Source organism: Urocitellus parryii, chromosome 7 (assembly GCF_045843805.1).
Source record: "Urocitellus parryii isolate mUroPar1 chromosome 7, mUroPar1.hap1, whole genome shotgun sequence".
Taxonomy (NCBI): domain Eukaryota; kingdom Metazoa; phylum Chordata; class Mammalia; order Rodentia; family Sciuridae; genus Urocitellus; species Urocitellus parryii.
The window spans coordinates 149,702,501-149,715,692 of NC_135537.1; the positions used below are offsets into that span (position 1 = coordinate 149,702,501).

General features: G+C 57.6%; 1 protein-coding gene across 1 annotated transcript; it reads left to right on the forward strand.

Annotated features, from left to right (window-relative positions):
• The first annotated feature begins 1,438 nt into the window (after positions 1 to 1,438).
• Tbx2 (T-box transcription factor 2) lies at positions 1,439 to 10,430 on the forward strand. The gene is made up of 7 exons (XM_026398063.2): positions 1,439 to 1,888; positions 2,974 to 3,241; positions 4,181 to 4,327; positions 5,528 to 5,604; positions 5,697 to 5,860; positions 6,283 to 6,917; positions 9,036 to 10,430. Exons 1-7 carry the CDS (start codon positions 1,494 to 1,496, stop codon positions 9,486 to 9,488), a joined length of 2,139 nt encoding a protein of 712 aa, XP_026253848.1. The 5' UTR covers positions 1,439 to 1,493; the 3' UTR covers positions 9,489 to 10,430.
• The last annotated feature ends 2,762 nt before the right edge of the window (positions 10,431 to 13,192 follow it).

The window sequence follows — 13,192 nt, forward strand, 5'->3', positions numbered from 1 at the left end:
ACACACACACACACACACACGAGCGCGCTACCGCAGTGTAAGGGGCGAATACTGGAGCCGCCAGAACACGGATGACGAAAAGTGATCCAGAAGGGGTGGGTTTCAGCCACAGGTGTTCAGACACCTCGACTCCCTCACACATTACTCAGTACTCCTGAACTTGGGAGATCTGAGATTCTGAAAGACAGAAACAAACTATAGAAAAGTGGCTGCGAGCAGAGAAAGAATGCCAGTGTTTCGGAAGAGGGAGACTTGCGTCTCCAGTACCGGATGCGGCGAAAATTCGTTCGGAGAATCCCAGGTCTAGAATCAGCCCCGCGCGCTGCCACCCTGTGCTAGAGGAAGGTGCGCTCACCGTCCCGGTCCCGAGGACACGCTCTTGCGGTCGCCGAGGACTCAGGGCTGGGTCGAGAACACTGGGCTGAATCCAGGGCTCCCCGGGAATTCCAGGTTCCTCCTGAGTCTTCCTGTGAGTCGAGGCTCGAGGCAGGCGGACCCCGCGTTTCCCCAGAGCAAGGCCGCGTCCCGTTCCCGCCAGGCGATTCCCATCAGGGCTTTGCCATGACTCCACTCACCGGCTCCCGCCACCTGGGTTCTGATCCGGGGCCTCAGCCGCCCGAACCTCCCGACTTGCCCGCCCACCGGTCTGGGTTTCCAGTGACCGCAGCCTCCCTCCGGAGCACAGGGACCCGGGGCGGCGACCGGGAGCAGGGTCGGAGGCCAGGTTGGGGCGAGGCCAGAGTGGCGGGGCTTCCGGGCGCCGGAGAAGGAGGGCGCCCCCCTCTCATCTCTGGGACGTGTTAATGCTTTGCACTTGGGGCCAGCATGCGGCTAGGGGTCCTTCCCCAATGCCCTAGGACCCTGGCGCCCCCAGCCTCAGGCCCTTTCGGCGGGTCAGGTCGGCCCTCCACGCTTACCAGTCCCAGCGCAGGCAGCCGCGGGCGCGGGCGGCCGGGTGGGGGCCAGGCCAGGGGGAGGGGTCTCAGGGCCCGCCGGCCCGTCATTGGTTAATATTTTATTCTGTTGACATGTTTTCTTACTGCTGAGGCTTCCGACACCTTCTCCCCGGCCCCCCCTCCCGGCCGGAGCTTGGCCTGAGCTGTCAAAACCCCGCCCCCGGAGACCCACAATTGGTCCAAAAAGCGTAAAATCAGCAATCAAGGGGGGCCTGGCTCGTTAGCGCAGGGGATCCGAGCAGGGCAGGACATGTGAGATAGTCACAGTTTTCCAGAGATCACGACAAGATCTAACCAGTCGCGCGTGGTCCCCGGCGCCGGAGCGGGCCAGCCCAGCCCAGCCCAGAGCAGAGCCCCCTCCGCCCCCGCGCCCAGAGCCCCGCGCCCCTAGCGGAGCGCGGGACCGGGAGCTAGAAGGAGCCACTGCCGCGCCCGCCGACCGGGCCGTCCGTCCTCCGCGCGCGCCGCCGCCCGGGCCGGGGGTCCGAGCTGCGCGCCCCCGGCCCCGGCCCCCGGGCGCCTGGGCCGGATGTCCCGATGAGAGAGCCGGTGCTGGCAGCCAGCGCCATGGCTTACCACCCGTTCCATGCGCCACGGCCCGCCGACTTCCCCATGTCCGCCTTCCTGGCGGCGGCGCAGCCTTCCTTCTTTCCTGCGCTCGCGCTGCCTCCCGGCGCGCTGGCCAAGCCTCTGCCCGACCCGGGCCTGGCGGGGGCGGCGGCCGCGGCCGCAGCGGCAGCAGCAGCGGCCGAGGCGGGGCTGCACGTCTCGGCGCTCGGCCCGCACCCGCCCGCGGCGCATCTGCGCTCTCTCAAGAGCCTGGAGCCCGAGGACGAAGTGGAGGACGACCCCAAGGTGACGCTGGAGGCTAAGGAGCTGTGGGACCAGTTCCACAAGCTGGGCACGGAGATGGTCATCACCAAGTCCGGGAGGTAGGGAGGCCAGAGGGCCGGCGGGCTGGCGGGCGGGCTGGGGTACCGGACAGCACCAACCAGCACCTAATGCACGTTCTCTCTGGGCTCCCGGCTCCAAGAGGCGCTATGCTTCGCTCCACAATCAAGTTGACTTTTTTCTCATTCTGTACTGGAGCGAATTTTAAAAAAATACGCAAACATCCCCGAACGAAATAAAACGAAAACATACGCCTAAAGAACAGCCTGGCCGTTTTCAGTCTGAAAGCCAAGGAGGCCAGGCAGCTCGGCCCTGGCAGGTCTCTTAATGCCCTGTGGGGTCTTTCTTTTCTGCCACTGAATCGGTCTCAGCTCCAGGGAAAGGCAGCATTTCCTGAACTCTCTGCTTAAGTCGCAGTGGGACTCGCATCCCTCTAGCGCCAGGTCCAGCAGCAAGCCCCAGGACCGCTGAGCCCACGGTCTAACCCGCCAGGAGTCTTGTCCTGGTCCTGGAGCTCGGCGGAGCTAGGGGTGCTCCTTTCGCCCCAGGATTTAAAACCAGAAGAAAGCCACAATTCCTAACCCTTCTACCCTTCCAATGGTCACTGAGAATTCTAGGCCTCAGGCTAACCCTCTTCCCCCGAACTACCGGGTCAGGATCCTGATCAGGGCTGTAAGCTAGTGCCCCAAATAAATACCTTTTTAATATATTTAGGAGAGGTTCAAATTTATTTCTGGGAGTTTCTGTCCCAAGTGTGAATTTCCCCTGAACAAAATTCAGGAAGATCCAGTAGAAAGGAGTGCATTTCTAAAGGGCCTAGATTTCTTTCCAGAGCAATGACATTCAACTCAGAACAGAGAGAAAGAGGGTCCTCCGATTTAAGCACAGGGTTGAGGGAAGACCTTATAAGAGAGATTCTGACTAGCAGAAATATTATTTCCCAGGAGTAACAACCACAGTTTTGTTCTCCCAGGCACTGGTAAGAGGGCAGACCAGCCACAACAGGGAAACCGATGGGAAACCTTCAGTTAGGGGTGTATGGGTTGGAGGAGAAGTAAAGCGGGCAAGGGGTCATCGGAACAAGCAGCCAAGTCCCAATAGCATTTCCCCCTTCCCTCCCTCCGAGGCGGATGTTCCCCCCCTTCAAGGTTCGAGTCAGCGGCCTGGACAAGAAGGCCAAGTACATCCTGCTGATGGACATTGTGGCTGCTGATGATTGTCGCTATAAGTTTCACAATTCACGCTGGATGGTGGCAGGCAAAGCTGATCCGGAGATGCCCAAACGCATGTACATTCACCCAGACAGCCCAGCCACAGGGGAACAGTGGATGGCCAAGCCTGTGGCCTTCCACAAACTGAAGCTGACCAACAACATCTCGGACAAGCATGGTTTCGTAAGTGAGACTGAGCAGGGATGGGGTTAAGAGCACTTGCATTGCAGCTAGAATAGTAGAGGGAGCAGGCAGAATTGGGGTGGGGAAAGCCCGGCCAAACCGCCAGGATGCCCCACCAACACTTCCTTGCACTGTGCCTAGGAAAGCTCTGCTCTACAAGCCTGGGGAACAGCAGGTCTTTAGCAGGTAATCTCCAGGCTACTTCCAATCTAAACTCTCTACAGGCCTTAGAGTCTCTTCTCAAGTTGAGTCAAGCTGGAGGCAGGTTCCCTAAGGGACTGGGTGAAGCAACGCTGGTCCTAGGGAAGTCACCCTGCTGTAGATGCTGAGCGTGGACGACCTGCCCATTCCTTCACGCTCCCCCAAGACTAGGGAATTTAAAAGTCAAACCAGACCCCCAGAGCCTCCTTGAGATCATTCTCCAGCCCCCTCACAGGCAGATACCCAGTCAGGAGGAAAGAGTGAGGGGGGGTCTCTCCATTTCTGTCTGAGCCAAGGTCCCAGCAAGTGGCCAGGAAGCTGGGGTTCTGTGGGGCAAAGGGGGCTGCCCATTCTGAGGCAGAGCAGTTGGTGAGCCCCCACCTCCCAGGAATCCTCTTTCCATAGGATTTCTAGGGCTTAGTAATGCCAACAGCAAGAGAGGTTAAAGCAGAGTTGGGTTCCACGCATGCCCCCTCCCCAGCCGCCTGCTTTGTTTTATTTCTGCTTCCAATCGAAGAAAAAATATTAATGGATAGAGAAGCTGTAAGAAAAAAAATGTAAGAGTATAGAAAAAAAGGAAATATAGGCAAGAAAAAGCAAAAAAAAAAAAAAAAGAAGAAGAAGGTGGAGGGTGGGCAGAACGGAGAGTCAGAGAGGTGGAAAGGAAGAAGAGGTCAGAGAGAAGAAAAGCTTGGGCAGAGGGTTGGGGCTGCTGGTTGACCCGCGCCCTCCCTGCAGACCATCTTGAACTCCATGCACAAGTACCAGCCGCGCTTCCACATCGTGAGAGCCAACGACATCCTGAAGCTGCCGTACAGTACCTTCCGCACCTATGTGTTTCCCGAGACCGACTTCATTGCTGTCACTGCCTACCAAAACGACAAGGTGCGGAGATGATGGGAGAGTGGGGTGCTCAGGCCCTGGACCACGCCCGTAACCTTCGCGAGCTCCAACCCTCCATTCACACCCACGCGCAGCCCGGAACAGCAGCTCCGAGTGCTCACAGCCCACCCCTGAGCACCGAGCATCCATAGTGCAGCACCCACAGAAAACCCTCAGGCCCCCTCTCAAACCCAGGACACGTACACACAAGCTCCCCTGGGGCGCACGAACAGCTGGGCGCTCAGTTCGTTCGGGTGGAGATGTTTACTTAGCAATTAGCAAGGACTCCTGGCCCCGTGCTGACATTTTTACATTTTATTCGTTTATGTCTTGGCTCGGAGATGGGAATTTAAATGAAAAGAGTGAGCCCGAGGCAATCTGCCCAAGCTCTACTAACGCTAGGAACTCGGGACCCAGTTTTTACTCTCCCGAGAGTCAGAGGGTGGGACCGGTGACACAGCCCCGGAAGCACCCCTGGCTACAACTCAGAGTCAGCCCAGGTCCCAGACCCCTTGGAAGATGCTGCGAGAATTTTCCTTCAAGTTAAAGGGCTTTTTCTATTTACTGCCTTTCTAGTCTCCTTTTAGTGGAGCAAATATCACCCCCAGTAGGCCTGTGCCCACGTGCACTGCTGTCGGGAGAACTAGTGTCCCAGTGTTCTAGAGGGTCGTTTTGTCTTTATGAACCAGGGTGTTCGCCTGATTATGCGTTCACCATTTCGGTGCATTCGATATAGATGGAAGCGCTTGAATTCGTTTGCTTCTGTGAGCACTTGTTTGTTCTGTGTATGCTTGCGTGTGTGCGGGCCGGTGAGTGTGATGATTTGTCTTTGCCTGCACCTGAGGACCTGTGTGTGAGCCACTGCGTCTGTGCGCGCCCGCTCAGGTGCCGAATATTTTAACCTGTGTGACCGCACGGGCTTGTTTGCTTGCCTGGGCCGATTTCAACTCTTTGCGCACAGCTTTGGGCCTGTGTGAGCAGGTTGAAGGATTATTTCTTGAACAGTTTTTTTTTTTTTTTTTTTAATTTTTTGAGACCTTGTAGCTTTCCTCGATGCCCGCCTGCGGGCATCCCATACCAGGTGGGCGGGCACCAAATCCCTTGGTCTCCACTCTGCGACTGGGAGTCGCTGACCTCGGGGTGCCCCTGTCCAGACTGAAAGTGCCAGGTCTTGACCCAGCACTACCTCCTCGGTCCCCGCAGATTACACAACTGAAGATCGACAACAACCCATTTGCCAAGGGCTTCAGGGACACAGGGAACGGCCGGCGGGAGAAAAGGTGAGGGATAAGGCGGACAACCTAGGGCGGGTGCCCAGGGCAGCAGGAGGGATGTGCTCCTGGCTGACCCGCTCCCTCTGCACCCACCTCAGGAAGCAGCTGACGCTGCCTACTCTGCGCTTGTATGAGGAGCACTGCAAACCGGAGCGCGATGGCGCGGAGTCAGACGCCTCATCCTGCGACCCTCCACCTGTGCGGGAACCACCGCCCTCTCCCGGTGCTGCGCCCAGTCCCCTGCGCCTGCACCGGGCCCGAGGTGAGGAGAAGGTGGTTGGTCCTGGGATAGGGAAGGGAGCAGGAAATAGACCCCTTAGGTCGCCAATCTGTCCCTTTGCTCAGGATTTGGAGATGTGTCAGCGATGCGTCTGGGATAGGGCTTCCAACCTGGGACTCCCCTGCTTGGTAGCCAAAACAACCGGCTGAATACCGAGTTTGGTCCCTTGCGGACTGTGTGACTTTATGACAGTAAGGTTTTCCTCCTTTCTTCTACTGTAAATATGGGATCTTGGATTAGGTGACCTGCAGCTGCTTCTTGCCTCACCCTAGAAGGTTCTGGACTCGACCTCCTCAAAATCTGGCTATTCCAAGTCTACCCGACGGGTCCCAGACACCAGGAGAGGGCTTCGCGTCTGTCTCCATCCGGGTCCCTGTAACCCTGCGTGCCCTCTCTCCCCGCAGCCGAAGAGAAGTCGTGTGCCGCAGACAGCGACCCAGAGCCCGAGCGGCTGAATGAGGAGCGCGCCGGAGGGGCGCTAGGCCGCAGCCCGGGTCAGGACAGCGCCAGCCCCTCTCGCTTGACCGAACCTGAGCGCGCCCGGGAAAGGCGCAGTCCTGAGAGGGGCAAGGAACCGTCGGAGAGCGGCGGGGACGGCCCGTTCAGTCTGAGGAACCTAGAGAAGGAGCGCGCAGAAGCCCGGCGGAAGGACGAGGGGCGCAAGGAGGCGAGCGAGGGCAAAGAGCCTGGCCTGACGCCATTGGTTGTGCAGACAGACAGTGCGTCCCCCCTGGGCGCGGGACACCTACCCGGCCTGGCCTTCTCCAGCCACTTGCACGGGCAGCAGTTCTTTGGGCCGCTGGGAGCCGGCCAGCCACTCTTCCTGCACCCAGGACAGTTTGCCATGGGCCCCGGCGCCTTCTCCGCCATGGGCATGGGTCACCTGCTGGCCTCGGTGGCGGGCAGCGGCAATGGAGGAGGCGCTGGGCCCGGGACAGCCGCGGGGCTGGACGCAGGCGGGCTGGGTCCCTCGGCCAGCGCAGCAAGCACCGCCGCGCCCTTCCCATTCCACCTCTCCCAGCACATGCTGGCATCTCAGGTAAGGCCTGTGGTCTAGGGCAGCGCGAGGGAGGGAGGGGAAGTGTGCTGCACGATGAGGCGGGCAGAGGGCTTTTGAGGGGTGCCTTAGGCTCTCAGACCCTCCAGGGGACTAAAACTCTGTACAGGAGAGAATCAGTTCACACTAGGTCACCTAAATTCGGAGGTGTAGTCTAGGATCGGGCAAGGGCTCTGCTTCTGACTCCCATATGACCTTGGTCAAGTCCCTTACCCTGAGTCTGTTTCCTTCCCTATAACTCCTAGGAGTGAGGGAGGTTGTACTCTGGCAGACAGTGGTTGTCCCTAACTTTTGTATAATTCACTCCTCTAGCCTCAGAGAAAATTTTCTTGGGAAGATCTTTGGCTCACTGTCTGTCCTGAAAGGCTATGATGAATGGACAAAGGGAAGAGGAAATTTTACATTATTTTTTGGACATTTGACTATCAAAATGACCCACCTTCCAGATATCTCTGGTCCCTTTCAAGCCCTCTAGGAAGGTGAAGCCCTTCTTCACCTTCAACACTGGTGAAGGGCAGGACTGGTCTTTCCCCTACCTTGAGTCCCCCAAATCTCCTAGCCACATCTCAGGGAAGCAGGTACTCAGCTCCCCAGAGAGAGTTTATGAAAATGAGGCCAGCGGCACAATAAGGAGATCTAATGGGGAGGGCCGCCTCTTTGGTTACTTGGGTGGAATATTCCCTGTGGAAAGATTTGGAATCTCTTCATTCATTTTCTTCCCTCTGAGGTTTCTGGCAAATTGAACCCTTGAGATCTTATCTCAAGGGAAGGAAAATAGGAGTTCAGGTCTGAGAAAGCTCCTTTGGTTCAGAAGCAAATATTTTTTTTAAAGTGGGGAGGAGTTCTGAAATGAGTTTCAAACAGAGCTCAGCATCAGGTTGTGTGGAGTATTTGAGGCATCAATAATATCACATGGCTTCCAGGCTGGAGGGAAACCTCTGGAGAATGGAGTCCAAGGCCTGGAGGGTTAATCTGCTCCCTTGGTTCTCTGTGTGAACACCTCCCCAGACAAACTCTGGTGATGATCATGGGCATTGTGGAGGTCATGGGGGAAGCCAGGGCTCCTAGTCACAGCCTGGTGAACAGGTGCAAAGCCAGGGTGAGGGTACACAGCACTCAGGAGGCATCAGTTGGTACAGTTGCTGGGTAGATAAGTTCCCAAGCCAGTGCAATGGGTCCCAGCTGTCAGGTAGAGCCAAATCCTGGGGAGATATGAAACCTCTTTCCTGCCTTCTGACTTGAGATGCCAGATCTGAAATGCCCAGTGGGGCTTAACTCTCAGGAAAGGCATTTTCTCCCTCCTAAGCTGCTTCTTTCCTTTTCTCTGTTTGAGCCAGGACTCAGGCTTTCCCAGAGCCCAGCACAATTAGCCCCCTAGCCCTCCTTCCCATATCCACACACTCTGAGGACAGAGCCATTATCTCAAAGGTCAGATAATCCAAAAGTCTGGCCTCATGAGTTCAGGGGCATTTGTCCAGAGTTTTCTGGCTGCTGTGCTATCCACAGGCAAAGACTTTGCATTCTTTCCTCAGCTGCCACTGAGGTGTTGCCAGTTCCTTGTGGAACATTTAGGCCAGTTTATGAACTAGTTGGCACTTATACCCTGCCCCTTGCCGAAGCAAAGGATCCCTGGGTAGGTGAGCAATCAGAAGGAGACTTTACAAAGCCTTCCCTTGCCCCCAGCCTTTCTGTTCCTTCAACCCTTTGGAGCAGGCAGACAGGAATGGTGGGAAGGATGCTGCTCTAAATGAGCAGAACCTCCCAATCAGCCACAGCTGCCTGCTTGACACCTGGCCTTGTGCCTGCCCTTTTTCCTCCCTCTAGGCTTCGCTCATGTTAGTTCAGCCACCTGGGATGTCCTTTCCCTTACACCTACTGTAACTTGATGGTGCCAGGCCTTTGCGTCATAACCTAGATGATGGGCATACCAACTGGGTTTGGCCATGGGCACACTGGCTCATGCCTACCTGTGGTTACAGTTTTGTGAGTTTGGGTTTTATATCCTGAAACACGGGAGCAAGGATTACTGTTGTAGCATCCAGGTCACCCTCAGAAACATCTCAGGCAGGATGTCTAACCCTTGTCTCCTTTTTCTTTCAGGGAATCCCAATGCCCACTTTCGGAGGCCTCTTTCCCTATCCCTACACCTACATGGCGGCAGCGGCCGCAGCCGCCTCAGCTTTGCCGGCTACCAGTGCTGCTGCTGCCGCCGCTGCCGCCGCTGGCTCCCTATCCCGAAGTCCGTTCCTGGGTGGTGCCCGGCCCCGCCTGCGATTCAGCCCCTACCAGATCCCGGTCACCATCCCGCCTAGCACTAGCCTCCTCACCACCGGGCTGGCGGCTGAGGGCTCCAAGGCTGCAGGTGGCAACAGCCGGGAGCCCAGCCCCCTGCCCGAGCTGGCTCTTCGAAAAGTGGGGGGTTCGTCCCGCGGTGGCCTGTCGCCCAGTGGCTCAGCCAAGGAGGCCGCCAGTGAACTGCAGAGCATCCAGAGACTGGTGAGTGGGCTGGAGAGCCAACGAGCCCTCTCCCCCAGCCGGGAGTCTCCCAAGTGAGGGGGCTACCCGGTCGCTCCGCTGCCTCGCAGGCCTCCAGGGCTGCCTGCCCCTGCTGCTTGGGACGTGTACAGCACAGAATGGGTATTTATTTAAATAAAGGAGCAAAAGTGGGCTGCAGCGACCAAAATGGAGCCTCCTCTGGCAAGCCCGGGTCTGGGACACTTCCCTGGGCCTCCACAAGAAATCAGGCTGCCGGAACAGAGTCACTTCGGAGCCACTCTGGACTCGGTCCAGATCTGCTCCAGCCTCAAGGTGGCATCAGTGGGGGTCTCCGGTCTTCCAGCACAGTGGGGCAGGCGTCATCTTTGGCCCAGCGGTCCATTCCAGAAGCCAGAAAGTGTGCCAGGTGTGGGAGCTTCGGAGGGAGTCCTGGGGCCCCTGGCTTTGGGCCTGTACCTCGTAAGAAACCGGGCTGGGAGACGCTGAAGCCAGTGAAGACCGAAGTCAGTGTAGACTTGAGCTGGAAGGGGCCCTATGCGGTTAGTCCTCCCACCTCTTCCCCCAAGAGACAGGCGCCCCTCCCACTCCTGGGTCAGTGGAGGGAGTGGCACTTCTGCCTTGAGTCCCCAGGGAAAAAAGATATTTATGAAATAAATGGTAATTTGTGTAAATAAGCTTTAAGGTTCCCAGAATATGCAAATTGGTATTAATTTATTCAAAGGTGTACATTGCTGTGTACATATAGAGATTAACTCATAGCATTTAATTTTTTTTTTCATTTTACATGAGCATCTATATTGTACAGGGCGGGAGGGGTCCTTGGCTGCTGGAGAAGGCTCTCAAGCCCCACAGGAGGCCCCACCCCGCCGGCCCCTTGGCACCTCCGCCCGGGCTTTGTTTGCCCAGCCCGCGGGCTCCACCTCAGGTTTTCACTTTTCTCTCCGGAGCGAGAACGAAACGACAAAAACGCGAGAAAACAATAAAACGCTACAATGCGAAGTGAACGGGGCTGTGCGCTCTGTGGGCCGCGCGGGGCTGGGGCGCTGCAAGACCTTTAAGGAGGTACCAGAGGCGGGGGCAAAGGCTGAGCGCCCCTAGTTGGGCGGCAGCTGCACCCCGGGGACCAAAGCACCACTGGGCGGTGCACCCAGCCGCAAGGCCGGGCGGCGCCGGGGCGCGGGCTGGGCCAGAAGGCGCCGCGCCGCCTCGCAACTCCCGCGGTCCCCAGTGCCGCCACATCCCAGGCCCGCGGCCGCGCTCCCTCTGCTGGCCACCCGCCGTCTGACTGCCGTTTCGAGCGCTCGGTGCCTGGAGCCTGAGCTTTGGAGCCAGACCAAGTGCGGCAGAGCGGCCTGGCCTCCCGACTCCCTTTCTGGGGCACCTTCGTGGAAACGCATCCTCTTTCAACACTTCTGGATGGGTGGGCTGGGAAAATGGGTGCTTCCTGGTCCCTCTCCCCCTTCGAGGAGGGGCCTTGCCATGTCCCTCCATACCAAGGACCCCAGAATTCTTTCCCATCTCACTTCCTTCAGAACTTCAGAGAAAAAAAAATATTCCCTATCAGGGCTGTTAAATAGTGACAGTTTGGCCTAAAGTGTTCCTTGTAATTCATCCAAATCCTCGGTGGGACCTGAGAAGTGTGGGTCTATAGGCCTTTCCTTTTCCTTAGTTTCCCCTGTATAATAATGGGCTTGGCTGGGGTCTTTCTGGGATCCCTCTGGATCACTCTTCATTAGGCTGGTCCTTCCCCAGTGACCCACTCACTCCTGCGAGGACATCTGTTTCCCACCCCCATCCCTTCTCTTCACGAAGCTAGCAGGTGTCCTCAGCCCCAAACCCGGGCCTTGGGGCTGGGAAACGGGTGGGAGATGAACGACCACACTCCTTCAACATGCACCTGGGCTTGTGGGTCACTAAGCACCCCACCTCCTTCCCAGTTCCTCTTTAAGCTTTAGGGAGTCTCCCCCTTTTGTCGTACTGGTGATTGAGTCCAAGGGTGTTCTAGCACTACTACATCCCCAGTCCTTTTTATTTTTAATTTTTTAGAGGAAGTTTTGCTGAGTTGCCCAAGGTGGCTGGAATTTCAGATCCTCCTGTCTTAGCCTTTGGAGTGGCTGGGATTACAGGCATGGGCCACCACCATCCACCAAACCATAGGATTCCTTGATGCCCTGGATACTAGGGAGGGTGGTGCTGGCTTCCAGCTCTACCAGGGACATCAGGGAAGGGTGAAGGTAAAATTGACAATTTCAGGGCCTCCAAATGCCCAAGACATCTTCATGGGCTGACACAACTTGCAAGGAAAGAGAATCATGTCCACCTCTTCCTGGAAGGGAACTGCTCCAGCTATGCTAAACTTGAGGGGGTGGTAGAGGAATAGGGGGCTTGGTCAGTGTACGACTGGGAGAACACAGAGGACTGTCCAACTCCCCAAGGGTAAGTTCTGTTTTCCGGGTCTCTGACCCGCTGGAGTGTTAGAAGAATCAGGCGAGAAGAGGGAAGCCCCTTTCCCAGCTCAAATATAATCCTTCGTGAACCGTGTGTTTATTCGTGGTTGCTTTGGGCTTAAACACCTCTAAAATTCGTAGAGCAGGGGTGATACTGGCTCCTTGCGGCTTCTCCCTTTTAGTGCGACTAGTGACTTGAGGAAGGAGGGTTAGCTGCCAGTCTACGGCGGCCTGCGGATAGGGCTACCGACACTAGGGGGCAGCACCCACCTGAGGCCGTGTGCCAGGCCGCCGGCGGAGCTGGGAACCCGAGGGCGCTGGCTGAGAAGGCGGGGCGGGGCGGCCGGGTGCTGCAGCATTCTAGCCGTTGCTGTAGCAACCGGGTGGGGCGGTAGTGTTTCAGCGCCACCAGAGAGTCGACCCGCCCCCCTGCCTCCCGCTGCACACGTCCTCTTCCCAAGTCGCCCACCCAGCGCTCCGCTGGGCCCCAGCTGCGAGTCTGAGTGTGGCTACAGGAACCCGCAGCCGGCGGCGGGGCCTGGTCCCAGACAAAGGCCAGGCCACTCCCAGACCCAATTAAGCCACCCGCCTCCCCAGTCTCCCAGCCCTCATTGTCCCTGGGGTCGCCAATTAGCCCAGGCGCCCCGCGTACCCGCTGCTCCGGTGCCCCCTAGGCCTACTTAACCCTTCAGGGCCTGCCACTAGGGGCCCAGGACAGCCAAGCCGCCAGCAGACGGAAGTGCGCACAGCGCGTGTGTGGGAGTGACGGGGATCGAGGGGTCGGTGAGGCCTGTTGGTGACCTAGCAAGTCGCCTTGGAGCTCTGTTGAGAATCTGGGGGTCTGAGGGGACTGTGAGTGTTGGTGTCGGACTGTGACTCACCGGAGAACTCAAACACTTCAGGTGTGGGTGAGGGGCTCCGTGAGACCCCTAGCGTCCCAACCACAGGGCTTCTCAGCCCTAGGGGACTTCATTTCGGTTAATTTGATTCTTCCGAGCCTCCCCTGCTGCCGTAGAGATCCAGAGCACTGGCGGCCTGGCCCTGCCCTCCCTCCCAAAGGGCGCAGAACTGGGGGCCACCTCCCCAGCGTACAGCCAACTAGGGCGCTGAGCACTCCCTGGGGACCGTGGTGGCGTTCAGATTTGCTCACCCCAGGACACACGCGTGCGAACGCCCGGTTCAAAGCCCCGATCCCCTTTTGCCAGGTATAGGATTTTTTTTTTTTAAAGACTGAAATTTAAACTCCGAGCCTGCTTTCCTCCACTCTCCAAGTCCAATTCCGCTTCCTCCCGGTTTCACTTCCTTGACCCCCAA